Source organism: Egretta garzetta, unplaced genomic scaffold (assembly GCF_000687185.1).
Source record: "Egretta garzetta isolate BGI_Z169 unplaced genomic scaffold, ASM68718v1 scaffold56, whole genome shotgun sequence".
NCBI classification, from domain to species: Eukaryota; Metazoa; Chordata; class Aves; order Pelecaniformes; family Ardeidae; genus Egretta; species Egretta garzetta.
In genome coordinates, this window is record NW_009260182.1 from 9,141,939 (window position 1) to 9,160,743 (window position 18,805).

The window sequence follows — 18,805 nt, forward strand, 5'->3', positions numbered from 1 at the left end:
CTCTTTAACTGTCATGATCTTCATCTTTTGTCACCCGACTTCTGAGCAGCTGCTCTAGTAATCGCCTTCCTTAATTGTAAAACAGTTTTGCCCAGGAGGCCCCCGTCTTCAGCACGGGTAGGTAGATCGCTGCCTGAGTTGGTATTTACATTGTACCTAAGACACGTCTTGCCCCAAAGGCTAAGCTTAGCATCCTAATTTCTGTCAAAGACTACTAAGCCCATTTATGCTTGCTCTGAGGAAAGGATTGTGTTAGAAACCACGAACGTGAAAACCAAGTCTGATCCCATGCAAAACTGGTAACAAATGATGGTTGTTCCCTCCGATGATTTTTCTCATTTCTTTTCTTATATTACATTTCAGGGTATTAGGATATGAAAATATCTTCTCAGTTGTACTTCCTCACTGCAGTAGGAACAGACTGAATGCGTATGATTTCTTACATAAAAGGAATCTTAGGGTAAGGTGTTGTGTGCTATAGCATGGGATGAATACTGAGTATTCATTTTATGTTGTTTCGTAAAGGTATAAACCAGCAATTAACGAGCAGTCTCAGAGACTTAGCTGTACAGAGCATATGTTTCTCCACCCTTTAAGCTGGCAGTATTCTAGCCAATTCTATTTCCATGTCCCTAGTGGGAAAATTATCTCTTGGGTTCGATTTCTGTGTCTGAAAAGAAGAGACATCTCTCAAATATGTGCTTTTTGTCAGTCTGCAATACAACCTTTGAAAGCTCTCCCATTAATTGTTACTATCTCTAGTGAGGGAAGAGTGCAGAAGAGGTCGCAAAATATTTTGTGCTCTTATGTAAACTGAGAGATCCTTTCTTCCACAAAACCTGTTCCATTTCTGTTCCTCTGTATGCCTGGAGTGCAAGCATCCAGGTCACGGTGTGAGAGAAATAACGTTATACATCATTATGTGTTGCTTTTAAAGTGATCTCTGATTTTAAAAGCACAGATTTGGTATCTAGTTGATGTGAAGGCTAGCAGGTGTGATAGCCAAGAAGATATTATTTGCTGATAGTGCTGTGCTGAAGGTAAATGCTCAGATGTCTACTTGAAAGCACACGGTTTTCCAATTAAATTCTAATTGTGGATGCATAAACTTGCTGTGGTTAACTTGGGCATACAACACTTAGGGCCCATGTGAGCTGGGCAAGTTCTTGTAATTGCCTGCTGTTTCAGCTAAACTTCTCGCAGTCCTGGTGCAGAAGAGCCTGGATTGACTTTTAAAAGCAAAATGTGAGATTGCCCAAATGCAGCCGTAATGACGTGGTGGGTACGGGTCTGGTAACTGTGTCTGTACCACAAGCTCCACGTAGTCATAAACCTCGACTGAGCCACACCAGTGCCAGCTCTAGTTTCAACACATCAAGTTCATTTACAGCGTGGGAGTGTGCTGCTTAGAGTTGAAGCTCTGTTACTTTGCTGGCCCCTTTATAGCACTGTCCAGTGATATAGATCACAGGCGTAACAAGTGTTAAATAAAATGGGTCTAGAATGAACATCAGGTCACCTCTCTCTGCTTTCTAAAGGAATCAATTTACACACTCTGCAAAGACAAGTTTCCCAAATATATTGCTATTGTTCATATCATTTAGCATTGTGAGTTGGTTTATCTATGGCTAAGTCCATCTGGCCGTTTCTAAGGTTTATAATGCATCTGCCGTAGGACATTTTAAGTGAAAGCTGTGTGAGCAAAGGATTAGCTTCTCTTTCCCACCCCACCTTTCTATCCCCAAATCCTGTGTTTCTCTGATGTATTTAGGCCATACTGGAAAAATATTCTAATGGATACTGTCTCTATATTGTCCTGTATCTTGATTAATAAATTGAATGCTTTCTGTATTGTTTGATACTAGTTTTAAAATAGTGTTATCTTCCAGTTACCTTGAAGCCAGCAAGTTTATATAAAACAGTCTTGTTGAGAAATGCTAAGGTTCATGCCTTTCTTTGAACAGAAGTGGCAGATTTTTGCATATTTGTATATAAACATTGCTGTACATGGTTTCTTTTATTCTAAAATCTCAATGTTGTTTTAAATATGCTTATTTTAAAGCTGGGTGAAGAATTTCAGTCAGTCTTCCTTGTCAGCATTATTCACTTGTGGAGGAGGAGGAGAATGGGATGTCAAACATTGTTATAAATATCCATACTTCTTAAGGTTAGCCATAATATTTACTTTCATAAATACATGCTACTTGTCTTCTCAAGGTGCTACAAGTTGAATGTATCCATGTTCATGCTTTTACATTTTAAACTTTATCAGGCTGTATAAAAGAAGTGATGAGTGGAAATTGTTGACCATCTTAAGTCTCCCACAGGACTACTGATTTGTAGTTGCTTTTAGTGGATTCAGACTAAGACTATGCACAGCCTTGCAGGTCCCCTAGGGGACATTTAACTGTATGGATGTAGTGTTATTTCCATTTCCAACATTTTTGTTGCGCTTCCTCGGTTAAATACTACTTATGGCAATCTGAAGAATTAGTAAGTTAATATGCCAAACCACACCGTGCTATCTTAGGGTTCAGTTTTAGAGTATCCTTATCTTGAGTAATTGCGGGCTGCCGCTAAAAGGTATTGAAATTTGCTTAGGCAAGGTATTTTCAAAGAAAAGCACAATAGTTGATGTGTGAGAGGAAATGGAAATGTTCTGTGGGGTTCTTCCCCTGCTGACAGTTGACAGCATTCTGGCACGTTGACAGTTAATGGGACAAATGTATTATTAGTTTCCTCATTAATAATAGAAATCTGGAATCTGCATCCTGCCTTTCTTCACGTATGCGCTTCTGCAAAATTGCTAGAAAATGGAACAAAATGTCAAATTTCAGGCAGGCAAGTTTATCTGATATAGCTTAATCATGTTTTAATGAAAGACATTGCAGGCATACATTGTGTAAGAGTCTTAAAAGTCTGACAGTTTCTGAATTTAGACTTATTTTAATATTTAAAGACTAAGACTTTTGGTGTTGTAGATCTTTGAAGCTAGACTTCATAAGACTAGTCACCAGTAGATTAGCAGACAGGAAAATACGAAATCTTTGGCTTTCTCCTGAGAGCTGTGTTTACAGAGCTGGGCAATACCAGGCACATCTGAGGATGCTTTCGTGAGAGGTGAAGAGACAGGGAGCACAACGGGTTCTGAGCCGAGTGGGAGCAAAGCATTGAGTGGAAGTAAACTTGCTTATAAAACAGGAGGCTTACACTTCCCATGGTTGATGGACAAAACTGTGTAGAAGTTATAAGAGACTTTGAGGTGAGAGGTGCAGAGGAGATGGATGTCAGGGCTGGTTTAGCCTGAGGAAGCTGTAATGGCTGGATGAAATGCCAGAGGGTTGGAGGCGAGGGGAGGGCCTTTGTATGTTCTGAGACCTCTGTCATCTGTGCTGATCCGAGCGCGCTACATCCAAGTGGCTCATTTACATCCCACAGTAGCTCACCATACAAAATATGCAAGAAATGGCTTTTCCTTGAATTGACATCTTAAGCTGAGTAAGTCAGTTTTATGCTAGAAGAACTTGCATTTAAAATGAAGATATAGACTATACCTCTTGCTAACACAGTAGAGGCTGATAATTTTTGGTGAAGAGCACGTGGGGCTGCAGAAAAATAAATAATTTAGGTGCAAGTGGAGATACTCCTTCCTCACTCCAGGATACCTCTCCCTCCATCTTCGTTTATTCGCTCTTCTCCCTTGCTATCACTGTTTAATTGATACCACCTTTCTATCCTATCTGTTGGTCTGGGGTGCTTTGAGTTCTTTCTCTGCTTCAACCGTTAGTATAAGCCTACGCTTCAATCTCGTCTGAAGCTTATGGGAACAAACCTCATGGATAATGGGAAAAGAACCAACTACTATGATTCTGGTTGCATGTGCTTAAGCATATGTTTAGCTACATGGAGATTTTTCAGGCTTGTTTTTAAGTCAAATTGGGCAACACACTGATATATGTGTTCAGCTCCTGTACATTCCTCCTGTAAACAGTTCCTGCAAAAGCAGTCTTTGCACTGCAAAACCCATCTCCCCAGCCTTGCTTCTTCTTCATTTCCTAGGACTTGGAAATATTGCCAAATAGCAGTCTGAGAAGCATTCCATCTCCACAGTCTGGGGAGACTAGTTGAGGTAGCAACGGGGTGTTTCAGGCATGGTCCAGGTAGATCAGCTCTCTTGGGGAATGCCTACAGCTATTACAAGAACTTCTGTTATAAGGAAGAGTTACTTGACAAGTTTCATGACTAAAGGGGAAGGATTCACTGAAACATTCTTGTAATTTATTTTGTAGAGTTAAATAGATAGACTGGCAACTAGATGACTGAGGTTTTTCAACTGTCAGTAGAAGATACGGTGTGTGTCAGGCTGTTCAGCATTATTCTGGTGCAATGTATGGCACAGTTTTTAACATTTTAAAGAGTCCGGTAACAGGGAATGCCTTTTAAACCATAATCTGATAGTGCTTTTGTAGAATGTTATGTTTTTTTCCATTTTATTTCTTTATTTGTTACTAATTGAGCTTTTTGTTTCATGGGGTTTTTTTATTTGATTTTAAATTCTAAGTGTCATGGCTGACATCAGTTGGTGAATTTTTCAACAGGGTAGAGGCACATTTAATTATATCTGACTGTCAATGAATCATGTCCCTCAAATCATTTAGCTCATTCTTTTTTAAGTAACCAATTATAATTAAACCTTTGACAGCAGGAGCCTGTAATTTGTGTGGAATTAAGATAGGAATGTAATAATTCTTGGGACTAGAAAGTTTAGCAGCTTTATTTATTTATTTCCTAACTGTAGCTCTTAAAATGCCCTGAATTGTGATACAGTGTATCTACAATATTTTGCTTTAGGAATCTATGTTGGAATAGTTTCTCCTTCAAAAGTTTTTGAATAGTTGCTTAAACACATTTAAAATACTTCAACTTTTGAATGTAATTTTTTTTTTTTTATTGTTGAAGTAGATGTTATAGGTATTTCCTTTCTCTGTTTATGCAGCCCAGTGAAAAGAAACTGGCTCTAACTGATTGCAAGCTTGGGGAGCAAAATCCTCTCATATTTACTGAGGCTTGAAAAAGCCTTGTTGGACATGACTTCTTTTAGATAAGCCTGATTTTCTTCATGGGTATGGAAAGGCAGGTGAGGACACAGCTCTCAGAGAGGTGAGCTTTCTGTCCCTCATGCACGGCAGAGAGTGCAAGTGCCAAAACCAAAGGTTGTTGAAGAAGGGGAGACTCAGCCTAGGGCGAGTGGGGCTGTGGGCTGGCGCTGGGCTGGCCTCCTGCGTGTTGCAGCCCTGGCCGAAGCTGTCTGTCGGCCAAATACTTTGGCACCATGTACAGGCAAAACTGTCCTTCGTGCTTTCCCTCTCTCTGGCCAGCAAGTCGATTCCACATCTTCCCTGGCAGCTTTGCTCTGGGAGATGCCTGCAGCGGACAGAGGATGGACCTGGCGAGTGCAACGCTTCCTGGTCACCTCCCCTATGGACGGTACCAACGCTGGCTAAAGTGAGAGAGGGAATTTACGTGCCAAACCTTGTCACAAACTTGATTTTTTTTTTTTTTTTTTTAATTAAGGATCGGCATAGCTACTGTAATAGTCCAGAATGTGGACTTTTCAATTACGAAGCTTAGACTTAGTGTACAAATGTTTGTGTGGTTTGGGGTTTTTTTTACTTCTCTGTGAAGCAGAGAGGATTAGACTAATTGGCTATAGGCAGTACCTAGCTGACTGCAAAGCTGATATAATCAGAAAGGAGTGAAAGTTTTATTACAGAAAGATTACACACAAAATTCTTTTTTTCTTTTCTGTAGTAAAAATAAGCAAGGATTTATTTTACATGCTGCTATATGCTAAAATACTATTATTAATTATAAAATGGTTAATAAAGACAAGTTTCCCAGTACATACTGCCAAGCACATTTTACAGTATTGAACATGTAGCAAATGACAAAGCTTTAAGGCTATAAAATTTGCTTGGTAATAATGCTGTGTATGGTATACATATAAAGTCTTTTAATATAAAGGAATTCTTTTCTAAGAAATTGTTGTTTCTCACAGTCCTTTTCTTAAAGTATACTTGGTTTGTTTCACCCTTTGATCCTGTGGAGTTTACCAAATTGAAAGAAGATTCAGTTAAACACTTGGATTTGGCTATTCAAAATATTGACCTTTAGATGGGAAGGCATCAACATTCATCTATAAACCTTGGATGGAGAGGAGCAGTCCTTCCTGCATTTGTTTCCAAAGAATCCGAAGTGAAGTATTAAAACTTTCCTTATCTCGATGCTGATACCAAACAGCAGAGCCCTATCTACTAAGCTGTTCTGGCTAATCCTACGTTGTTCCATGTCACTATATCTTAACACAGTTTTAGTGGATAAACTCAATAGTTTTTTTCTCAGTAAAAGCTACCGTGCAGTTTTATTTTTTTTCTCCTGTGGACTTGTGCATTGAGATGTTGCCTTTCTTTTTTTAATACAGGGGGGTTTGGTGGACTATACATCCTTTTTCCTTCTCTTGTTCCCCTTTTCCCTGATTATTCCTTTTATTCCTAGCAGCTGGTATGCAGGACCTCTGACAAGGCCCGTTTTCCTTTTCTGGCCTCGACTGACTGTATGTATTTCCGCATCAGTGACAGGTATTCCTGGCAGTTGTGACCAAGAGTATTTTGATGATTACAATTTCTGGAAGACTTGTGGATGGGGGTTTTTTGTCACTCTTGTATTTAGAGAGTCACGTAGCAGTTTATGTTGAAGGGACCTCTGCAGTGTCTGGTCCAAACGCGCCTCACCTGCTGCATGTGCCTGTGCGAAGGAAGGGCAGCGCCCCTGGAGCTCTGTGGATGACCTGGAGCTTTCTGCCTTTTGCCCTTCTGTTCGTTGTCGTCTAAGATTTTTGCTACCAACCATTCACTTCTGGTTTTCTATTATTTTTGCCCTTCTAGAATCCTATTTTAGGAACATTACTAAAAATAAACCATTTCAGACACATGCCATCTCATTCCTGCAGATGTTAAAAGGAACATACATTTACATATATGGTTTACTTGGGAAATGTCTTCTGCATCTTATAAAGACTTCTGCTTTTTGTCAGATTACATACAGTTGTAAAATCTTAGTTTTTCAATTTTTGTTTCTCTACAGACCAGAGCAAAATTTGGATGAAGCGATCTAACTAAGTTGCCGTCATGAGCAGAAGCAAGCGTGACAACAATTTCTACAGTGTTGAAATTGGAGACTCTACTTTCACTGTATTGAAACGGTATCAAAACTTAAAACCAATAGGATCGGGAGCACAAGGGATAGTATGGTAAGGCTTCTTTAAAATTTAAGTCTCCTTTTAGGTTCCCTTGATAGATGTGTCCTTTAACTGTTGTGTGTTACTGAATGGGAGTGCGGAGAACTACCCTTTATGTGCAAAATGGCAATAGTCATAGTTAGTCGTTCTCCCTCAGCAGGGGCTGCTGCTCTTGCTTTTTGACCTATGTCCTTTCCTGCTTCCGAACCGATGCCCTTCTGTGTAAATTCAGCCAGCTGTGCTGAGTCCCATAAATTAATGGGGGGGGGGAAAACCTGGATAAAGAAACTAATCCTAATCCTAAACCATGCTGCTTATAGTGAAACAGAAGCCAGAAATACTCTCTGTATAATAGCTGATGCTTGCAAATGCTTTTACTTCTTGAAATGGTTTGTTAGGGGTCTGTTTCACTTAGTTTCATAATCTAACTAGTCCTCGATACCAGTTAGTGAGCATTTGAGATGCTGCCTGTCATTGCAACATGTAAAATACCTGATGCAGTTTAGGAAAGTATGACTTGACCAAATAAGAGTTCTGCTGGGTGGACTGAAGAGCGTCCGATTGCTGTAAGATTGGTGACAACTAGCTGCTTCTAGGCACTGTTTCTTGTTCAGTGACATTACCCCAAAGGTAAATGTGGGTTTAAGCTTCTCAGGGGTTTTTTAAATGTTCAAGAGAAGGATGTAGATAGCACAGGAACTTGCAGACTGTAGAATTTATTGTAACTCTTAAGATGCTAACCAGGGACAGAAAAATATATCAAGGAAGAGAACGGTAGGGAAAAGCATAATCTTCTCAAACACTTCTCCCTGTGACCTCTTTACTGCCTTGATCTTGTCTTGATCAGTGTTTAGAAAATGTGTGGTACGGGTGTGTTTTTAATTCGTGTTTGTGTTTTAACTGGGTCAATAATAAAATAGTGTGCTTAGTGCAAATGAAAACCTGAATGCCAGTTTTGAATTGGTAACTTCTGGCATTGAGATTATTTGGTCTGTAAGTAGCAGCAGCAGAAACACTGATCTGAATTTTGTTTGTGTGTGCGTTCATATAATGAGGACATAGGCAGTTGTTCGACTACAGTCTGTTTAGTTGCTACAGAAATGCCTGCAAAAGCAGAAATGCCCGCGAAAGCTTTAGATCTTACCACTGTCCTTGTGATTCCCAGTCATACATTACCTACTGCCTGTTTTCCAAATTTACTGCCCCTCCCCGAGCTGAGGTCTAAAACCTGACCGTGGAGTTACTCCAGTGTCGTGCTGTAATTGCTGCTAGTGGTAACTGGAGCCTTTTTAATTAAACCACTCTGATTACCCTGACGACTGGAGAGCTCTTGTGGTTAAGTCTTCCCCATGTCTAGAGGAGCTAGGGTTTAATTCTTGTGATTTGAGTTGGGGTTTTTTGTTTTGTTTTTATAAACTGATCCAACTTGATTTGGAAGAATATCAAGCAGATGGCCTAAAGGCTCAACCATATCTAATACTGGAACAGACTCTAAGGCTACTGGTAGGTACTGGGGATGCAGAAGTTTAAATATGGTACCGGAGTCCCATGTTGGCAACCTTTCCTGGCCACCTCTTTGCCACTCTTTTGTAAGCCCTTCCTTATCTTGGGGGTAGGTGGGGGAAATTCCAGATAGTAGAAAATGTAAACCAAAGAGAGTTACCAGTATATGTTGTCCCCATTTTTTTCTTTCTTCAGTAGCGACTAGAGGTTTTGATGATGTAAAAAAAAAAAGTCATTAAAGCCTACATACTATATAGACAACATGCTTCTTAAAGTAGCTGGTTGGATTTAGTAGATGTTGACCGTTTACTGGCAGATGTTCTTCATTAGGTTTGAGTACCATCCTTGATAAGAGACAAGAAAACAGTGTTTTCCCCGCTGAGGCTTTTTTAATAGCTGATAAATATTTCCTGAGTCTGCACAATCGTCAGCTGTTGTATTACCCCTTACAGGAAACAAAATCCGTGTCTTCCTGTCATGGAAATGTGATACTTACGGGAGTTGACCCCCATAACAGTCTTCATCAGTTAAACAGCCCATGTCACTGAAACATCTGACAAGCTTGGCATTAGTCTGCAAACAAAATGTTATTCTGCCTTTTTACCAAGTAAAAGCCAGTAACATCAAGATGTTAAGGCTTTCTCAACATTTTTTTTTTGTTTCGGCATCGATGCTCTTAGTGTCCTGAGGATATTAAGCAACTGCACAAGTGAAAGCATGGGACATTTCTATAACCTGCTTTTCCTCTCTCCCTCTCCCTTCCTTTCAGTGTGAACATTTTACATCAAATTGATGTGCTTTTTATGTTAGAAGTGTTTTGGATCTTTTTAGGTGGTCTGTTCTTCAGTGCCGATGAGTGGCAAGAGCTCAATATCTTCAGTAAGATATTTTAGGAAGCACAGATTCTGCTTTTTTTTGATAGAGATTGTCATGTGTTAGTACTGTGAAGCTGGGAAATATTTCTAGATGTTGAATCGCTTGGCATATAAGAGCACTTTGCTATTACACTCCCTAAAGCTGAATAATACAGGAGATTTGGTTTATCTGCAGACATGATGCAGGGTATCTGAAAAAGGTGGCAACTGCCACAGCTTAAAGGACTTTGACACTGAGATGTAATAATGCTATTTTTAATTACAGTGCAGCTTATGATGCCATCCTTGAACGAAATGTTGCAATCAAGAAGCTAAGCCGACCATTTCAGAACCAAACCCACGCTAAAAGAGCCTACAGAGAGCTTGTTCTTATGAAATGTGTTAATCACAAAAATGTAAGTGCGGTGTCCTGCTTTAAATGTTAAAGAATTAACTAGAAGGCCATTCTTTGTAAAAGTCTTAAAAGTGACTTCAGAGGATGACATCCTCCGTACATTACAGAGGTTTTCATTGCATGGCTGTGTCTCCATGATAAGTGCAGCAGGATCTTTCAGAAGAGCTATTACTTGCAAGTTTTAATACTTGCCCAATCTTTAAATACCCCCTTCAAACTCAGGAAGGGAGTCAGTATCACAGTCCTACATTTTACAGGCAGCTGGCAAGTAAGAATACTGTGAGTGGTAAGTACACCCTAGTTTCTGTTGCTTCTGCTAGGCAAATAGGAGGAAAAAAGGCTGTAATAGTTTTTTTAATTTTTTCCTGGTGCATGAATGTGTTGGGAATCTTGTGTTGTCACGGCAGGAACTGTCTGATCCTTAAGAAGATCTGGAATAGACAAGATCACAGAAATGGGGAGAGAATAAGTGATAAATTTATCCAAGTTGGACAACAGAGGGGTGGCATTGGACATTTTCTTCCTTCAGAGATGGCTGTGTGCTGTCTTACTCACCTTCCCTCTTAATCTTCCTTTAGCAAGATAAGATTCCACCTGGCTGCTGGGGATGGAGAGAGTCATAGAAGACTTATTCTGTCTTTTAGCTTCTTGAGAAAATTCGGGGTTTTTTCTAAAGCAGAGTTGGTTTATTGGTGGATTCTCTGAAGGATGTTTTCCCTAATAGCATAATTTGTATGATGATAAACTATTGCAAGCCTGCCTGACTCTTGATGAGTAGTAGCTTGACCTGTTTGTGCACATCCTATCCATTCTTAGCAACTGGGAAATATCCTAAAGCATCTCCACAAATCCTTTTTTCTCTTTGGGTGGGCTTGCTGCTTCACCTCTGTCAATGGCAAAGTGGTATCTCTTAGGTAGTCTTTGTCAGTTTTTAATTCTGTTTTTCCTTGTATGCAATAAAAATCTTAACAGCTCTCTTCAAACTGGAAGTAGGAAGCAGGGGAAGATTGACTAACTTCCTTAGGTTTTAAGCTTTGAATATCATCTTGTTAATGCACACAGAGTGTTTCTAGATTATGTGATTTGTGGAGGAAAAATAATCCTCCTAAAATCATTAGCATCTATTACAGCATGTTAGGCCTGGTTGAGCCGCTGAGCATCTTGAGCTTCAATGTATACCAGGAGATTTGCATCAGAATATTTGGTATCAGTTTTGAAATGTTGACCTTGCAATTTTGCTGTGGTGCGATTATACTTCCTCTCCCCCTTCCTACAGATAATCGGCCTACTGAATGTGTTCACACCACAGAAATCCCTGGAAGAATTTCAAGACGTGTAAGTCTGATTTGAACTGAAGCTGAGAATTAATTTTAAAAATATTCACGCAGAAAGATGAACAAGGGAAAGAATACAATAAAATGGCAGTATTATCTGACTTTTTTTTTTTTTTTTCTTGCGTCACAAGCTACATAGTGATGGAGCTCATGGATGCAAATCTCTGCCAAGTGATTCAGATGGAGCTGGACCATGAACGGATGTCCTATCTTCTTTATCAAATGCTGTGTGGTATCAAACATCTTCATTCAGCTGGTATTATACATAGGGTAAGTGAACTTAACTGTGTGTATTTTGCTTTGCACCCGGTTTTGCCTTGAGTATTTATAAGACAGAAAAAAATCAGGAATGAGAACACAAAGGGTGATCCATAGCCTGTCTCATAGGCAGAGAGAGAAAGCTGAAAGGAAATCATCACACTTACCTTTTTCCACTGTAATTCTAGAATGAACCTTTTGAATGTTTGAATGATTTGATAATAATCTGCACAGAGCAAATAAAGATTTGTGCGGTGAGTTGCATTACCTCCTCTAATTCTGTATAGTGTTCTATTTTATTAGTCATGGCAGGAAAGAATATCTCAAAGTGTCTCTGCCTTTATTGTTTTGGTAACCAAACCTGAAATCCCATCTTTTGAAAGAACTGCCCATTTTATTTCTGCTCTTTTACTAGCAGGGTAATGAATAAATATCTGAAGTCTCCAGAGAAACAGATGGTGATAAAGACCTGTAAGTGGAACTTTCATACGCCTGTGTGTCACAAAGCATTCACTCAGACTGCCCGCAGGCAACAACTGACTACTGCTTTTTAAATGGCATGTATTTGTTGCAATCCAGTCAAAAAATTCTGAATTTAAGGTTGCCTGTTCAAGTTGAACATCTCATATATATTTGTATGTAGTGTAGAGATTTCTTGAGATTGTCTAGTTATAATTTTTCAAATACAATCTCTGCTATTTTGGGAAAATCTAAGCTTGTATTTCTATAGTTCTACATTTTTGATTGTAATTTTTTAAGAGAGTTTGAAAAGTTTTGGTTTCTGAAATGATGCAGAAGATGTAATTAAACTTACTCATCTGTGATACTTTCAGTCATTACTGCATAGTCTTCCTCACAGATGATGTACCCAGCAAAGTAAATCACGAATGGCAATTCTGAGTGCTGCCACAGGAATTGCAATGTTCCGATGCTCGCCCAGTTCAGCGGTCCACTTCTTTGCGACTGGGGCATTGAATGTGCCACAGGCTGGCCCTGGCAGTGTGACGCTCCTGTTCAGTGTGCTGGTTTTCCCTCAAGGGAACTGGGACAATTGTTTGAATAGAGAATATGGTTTAAGTGGCCAAACACTGCGTCGTGTTGCTCAGCTAGTTCTAGAACTCATCAGCTGCCTCATTTCAGTGAGGAGCTCAGGGAGGGAAAGTTGAAGGCTTCCTCCTCGTGTGCAATCTGCCCTGAACTGCTGTGTTTGGAAGAGGTGGGCAAGGGAAGGTAGGCAACCAGGCATTGCACCCTGTGCTTCTTGGTCTGCACGTGGGCATTGAGACAGGGCAGTGGGCTTCTTGGCATTACTCTGGGAATGCCAGACAGAACTAGGATACTTCACTTACCACAGTTGTGGTACTATCTTGCGTATGACTGACATCATGCAGCCCTTTGTGTCCTAATGCATGTGCCTGGCGGGATTGAAATAATGGTTTTGTACGCAGATTCACATTTGCTGGTCTCTTCAGTACTTAGGTATGCGAGTTTAATGCTGTGGGTTTTCCTACATCTTTTTTATTTTTGGAAAACTGCATATTGTATGGACGTGCTAGAGCAGGTAACATAAGAACGTCTCATTCTGTGGATCTTAGCGCAGGCTGGAGGGAGCTTCTCAAACTTTGCTTGCTTCAAGGGCGGTTTGCACTCCTGTAAAGCAGACATTAAACCACTGAGCCCATAGAAGTCATGGATAAATGTAAACGTTCATACATTTATAGAAAAGAAGTAACTACTCAGGTAGTTGTTGGGCAGGATTAAAGACAGCTTCTAGGATAGAATTCCTGCCTCTGGAAACATGGGTGAAGTCTTTGAAATACTTTGTGTGGTGCGGTAACATGAAGAACAGGGATAACGTATTCTAACAAGACTATAGATACAATTGCTATGTAAATGGTAACATATGTATGCATGAATGCTTTTGAAGGACATGGGCAGATACATTTCACTCGCGTGTCTTCCCGGTGGATTTTCAGCTGACAGCTTCTTCTCAGACTTCGTTAGATTATGTTCAGGCAAAATGTTTGCATTACCTACCTACTGTGTGCATAATGCCTTTATACTTCAAGGTGTAAAGTATCGAAATCCTGTTTCCCTGTGGAACAAGTTAAACAAAACCTCAGAAGGTAAGGAGGCTGTGCTTGAAGTGGGACATATTTCCTATGGACCCTGTGGCTGCAATAGTGACTCTTTATACCACTCTGCTGGGCTTTCAGCACCACTGTCCTTAATGCCTGAAGCTAATTACTTTGTTGAAAGTAGTTACTTCTTACACATAGTCTGTGCTGCTTTGGCTGCCCATGGAGCATTCCAGCTACGAATCTAGTGTGCTGCTTCAGAGTCCTCTAAAGCTTTAAGCGTTTTTTTGTGTTGGTAGTTTCACATGGTTTTTATGTGGGTTCTTCAGCTTCTAATACAGCTGCAGTAATCTCAGCATCTCAGTAACTTTTTCAGAACTTCCTGAATGACTGAAATTGCAACAACTTGTATATGTGCCTGTAGCACTGGGTGTTACCTGCCATAGAAATAAGTGGGTTTTTTCATAGCAAACTAGAGGCACAGAACACGACAGAGATCAAACACAAAGAGTTTCAGACAATTTCACCCAGAAGTTGTAGGGGACGTTCCCAGCTGCCACAGCAGTGGATAAAGATTTGATCTTGGTAAAGACTTGACTATAGCTTTACAATGGCTTTAGCAGATGTTGGCAATTGAACAGTACTGCGTTCAAAACATTTTGCAGAGATGGAGTTTCCAGCAAGTGTAGAAGTACACGTTCATTTATATTTCGCAGTCTGAGGAGGATGAGTGATCAGCGTTGCAGAGTTGTGCCTCACTGACTTGCTGAAGGACACAAAGTGGCTCATTAGTCTTGCATGGAGGCCCTGAACCATTGCATTCTGCCTGATTTTGAGCACTTAGCAGAAGTGCCTAATTATGGAAGCCCTTCACTCAAATCTTTCTTTATAAAGGGAAAGGCCCATAGTTACCATCCAGAGATGCCCCCCTCTCCCTGTCTGGTTAATGGGGAGACTGCCATGAGTAATCTCTTATTTTTAGGCACTGACATTTTACATTTTTAAGGTTAGGTGAGATATCTTCTGCTGTAGGTTCTGGATATGTTTATCCAGTGTAACTAACTTGATCACTCTTATAGGAGCTTACGAGTCCCTGTTTATTTAAAACATAAGAGGTATTGGTTCTGCATGAATTTGCCTGCAGTGTAAATCAACTCTTGCCTCCATCATTTTGAAGGACAGTTCTGTATTCCAAATTACAACATGTTCCTAGGCTTCATGACAACTATACAATGTTCAGAAATTAAGGATGGACAGTACTCCGTAAGCTTTTGCTTTTTGTCCTCATAATGATTTTTTGCTTGCAAAGGGAAGACCTCTTGGCCGTTTCAGCGTTAATCCTGCAGCTGTGGGGAGGATGAGGATAGTTAATACTACAAGCATTCACCTGGGATTCTGCAGTGAACATCCTCCAAATAATAGAGTGTGCAAAAATAAAGCTGATAATAAACAGGATTGTAGCAGAATCTGAAACATGCATATTAAATAGCTGGAATGCCTTATAATACTTGAATTCATTCGTGGCTTTTGAGAACCTTTTAAGCCAAAGTTGTCTGCAGGGTCTTTGTGTGCATGATTTGGAAGTGCATGCGTGAATATGTAAGTATGCAAGACTTTTAATTAATCCATTAAAATTCTATTGTTCTGGAACTCTTTTTTTCTGGTTTCCTCGCTGTCTTTACTGCAGCTTTCTTAGCTTTCCGAGGAGTTTGCTGAAAGCCATACAAGTACAAATGAAAACTACATATATCTTGCAGATAGCCACTTTTAAGTCTCTATGAAACAGTGAAAGATAGAGCTACTTATCAAATGCCTGCAGCTCAAATGCTGGAGTCCTCTGCCACGTCTCGGGTTTTTCTCTCATTAATCTTAGTAGAGTGTAGGCAGAAAGGTTCCAAGCCTTATCTCTCTCAGCCGCTGTGCTATGAATGATTTTATGATGGCAAACTTATTCTGAAGTTACTCTGTTGCTTTGTGACATTCAGATGTGTGTAAGATCCTCCTGAGATAACGACCGAGTACGCCTGTGTAGTGTACATATAAAGAGATGTTGTAAAGCCACTGTTGTCAATGTGGTTCCAGGGCTCAGGTGAATACACTTACCAAGTGTCTAACGAAGATGATCAGAAGCTGTATCAGGGCATTTTCCACTCTAATTTAATGATCGTGTTAATTTCTGGCAGTTTTTCAATGGTCCCCTTTTAGGTTTGGTCACCAAAATTAGTATCAAACCAAATCCTAAATGGGAAACAAAATCTGTGATTTCCTTCCTGTTCAGAGAAACTTCTGCATTGGTTCAAAAGAGGTAGTGCAGCCTCAGCTAGCAAAGAGACCATTTACTTTTTACATTTGTGTTATAATTTTAATAATTCTTGTATCAAGATGATTATTGCATCAAATGATTTAAGCAGCTGTCATGTTACTTGTGTTCTGCATCATAGTAATAACCGTTGTTCCAGTGAACAGTTTCTAGACCTTTCCTCAGAGCTAACATTTCTTACTAACCTCAATTTATTTCAGACACTGCTAACATATCTTGTAGCGCCAGTTGTATTTTCCTTCTTTAATAGCTATATAAATCTACAACCACAAAAAGGGAATTAAGGCTGTAGTCTGCTGAATGCACATGAATTAATGCAAGGGGAAAAGAAACTGCAGTTATAGCAATAACCTAGTTGTGTATGTGGGATTTAATGTTAGCAGTATTATCTTTTTAAAATGTGAACCACAGAGTACTTTGTGCTTGTCTTAGCAGTCATATATGATGTTTCTTTTTAAAGGATTTAAAGCCCAGTAATATAGTAGTAAAGTCAGACTGCACTTTGAAGATTCTTGACTTTGGACTGGCCAGAACTGCAGGAACTAGTTTTATGATGACGCCTTATGTAGTGACTCGTTACTACAGAGCACCAGAGGTCATCCTAGGGATGGGATACAAAGAAAACGGTCAGCAAATATAGTCTTTCTTTGGCATAGCTTTATTTTTTGTTTGGCGCACCACATTTTACATGTTAATGTTTTTTCAACCTGTAGAAATTTTATGAATTATCCTTGTGACCAAAATGCAGATTCTGGATACACCAATTTGCTTATTCAACTCAACCCATTAGAAATGTTTGCATTTAATAGGAGAAGAAATTGAGGGCCTTGTTTGTTTAAAATTTTAAACAACTTGCTTGGTAGATTGAGTTTCATCCAGGAAGAACTGGAAATATTATTTCCTTAATACGTGGTACGTACCTTGATATACCTTCATCTGACTTTATTCCTGATGAGGATGTATATTGCAATTCATCAGTAAATGTGTGTCCTAAATTCAATGTTTAAATAACTATATTCAATATAGCTTTTCAAGATATAGGGAATTTAAAGGCTACTACTTGAGACAAGAGTGCAGGGAGTACTGTCATGAAGCATCATAGATTCTTTGAGGTCCATGATGAATTCCAAGGAAATTTGTTTACTTTGTCCCTCTGCTTGCATACATTGCCCTCCTCCTTACACTCGCTCTGTGGCCCTTCTTCTCTCAATGTCTTCTACAAGAAAATAGGGAAAGGATACAGCGTTTGAGGGAAACACACGATCAAGTACATTGCATCTTCTGAATGAAACAGCTAGTATACTTTAGGAAGCCAAGGAAAGTAACATGCGGTTCCTGAAATTCTGTTGTAGCGGCCCCGGTTGTGCTGCCATTTCACTGATCCGCTGTCACTGCGCTCTGTTCGGCTCACTTGGTGTTTCCCCCTCAGGCAGGCACAGTGCACCGCGGTCACCGTTTGCTGAAGGTACTTTAAGCCCTCTCTTGATGAGTCCTCCAGTAAGGCCCATGAGATGCCGTGGTGCTTGAGGCTCTGTTAGCTGTCCCCAGGTGATGTGAGGCATGGCTTGCTTGTCAGGGTTGCTGACACAACTGGGGCTCACTCAGCTTTTCAGGTTTCTTAATATAGTCTGCAAACTTCCCTGGCAACTGCATCCCATTACGGCAAGTGACTTCAGGTTGTGCACAAATGATAGAGAGTTGATTTTCTTGCTGTTTACAAAAGCCAGGAAGATAACATCTATCCATGTTGGCAATGAAAGAAGCCTGCTCAAAGGACCAAGAACAGATCTTTTTTGCAAGGCAATGGGTTTTATTTCTGTTCTGGTGAGTCAAATGGCCTCCATGGTTGGCTACTTTTCTCGTAATTTAGAAGCCAGAGGTTGAGTGGAGCAAGCTTAAAGTTATTTTTTTTAACTGCTGAAGTTTTGTAGAAAGCATATATTTAGGTTTGTCTTTTTTTTTTTCCCCCAAGAACTTACATTGTTACAGTTAAGAGACACTAGACAAAAGAACCTAAAGCTGTACTCTGAGTCACGCAGTTGCATTACAGAAAGAATTGATACAATGGAAGTCACAAGTTTTCTGACTTACCCAGTTTACGTTTTTTCTCTTAAATATTAAGTAATTTTGAGTTGCAAAAGTGGGAAACATTCTTTCCACTGAAATGTTGCTTAGGTTATTACCAGAATTAAATAGACTGTGTTCTAGAGCACCCTGTCATGCTAGTGACAGTCCTGTTCCTTAAGCAAGTGTGAATTGTGTTGTGCGGCAGAATATCAATGAAAATTTGCTTGCATACAAAAAACTATTACGTCTTCCCCAAAGCCAAGTAGATGGTCGTTGAGTTGAGAATGACACTTCTGGAGAATGTAAAAGTTAATCTGTTGGCTGAGTCAGAAGACAATCTGCGTTTCCATACGTACCATTGTCATTAAAAGGCCGTTTACATCATCTGTTGCTCTTCTCAGTGAGTCCCTCCTTGTGGGGCCACCCAACAGGGAGGCAGGCTGCAGACTTGGGGGAGCCGGGTATGAACGATGTGCTCGCAGTGACCTTGGGCTGTCCGGGATCCCCACCTTTAGCATCAATGCCTTGTTTAGCCCTTTAAACCCATAGTTAAATTAAATGTTAACTTATTTAATTTAGAGATAAATATTGAAAATTGACAACTAACTAATGGTTAACATTAACATTTAGTTTAATTGAACAGGGTCATCTGGCAGTTTTATGCCATTTCAGAGCCCTG

At 39.9% G+C, this 18,805-nt stretch overlaps 1 protein-coding gene across 2 annotated transcripts in view; it reads left to right on the top strand.

Annotated features, from left to right (window-relative positions):
- Positions 1 to 7,148: 7,148 nt before the first annotated feature.
- Positions 7,149 to 18,805, top strand: part of MAPK8 (mitogen-activated protein kinase 8) — a 29,519-nt gene continuing 17,862 nt past the window's right edge. For both annotated transcript variants that reach the window (XR_004842402.1, XM_035897271.1), the window contains exons 1-5: positions 7,149 to 7,309; positions 9,941 to 10,070; positions 11,346 to 11,404; positions 11,535 to 11,673; positions 16,520 to 16,685. Coding sequence is in view for 1 of the 2 variants with exons in the window: in XM_035897271.1 (XP_035753164.1) it covers positions 7,188 to 7,309; positions 9,941 to 10,070; positions 11,346 to 11,404; positions 11,535 to 11,673; positions 16,520 to 16,685 (616 nt within the window). In the remaining variant the exon portion in view is untranslated. The remainder of the gene's footprint in view (positions 7,310 to 9,940; positions 10,071 to 11,345; positions 11,405 to 11,534; positions 11,674 to 16,519; positions 16,686 to 18,805) is intronic.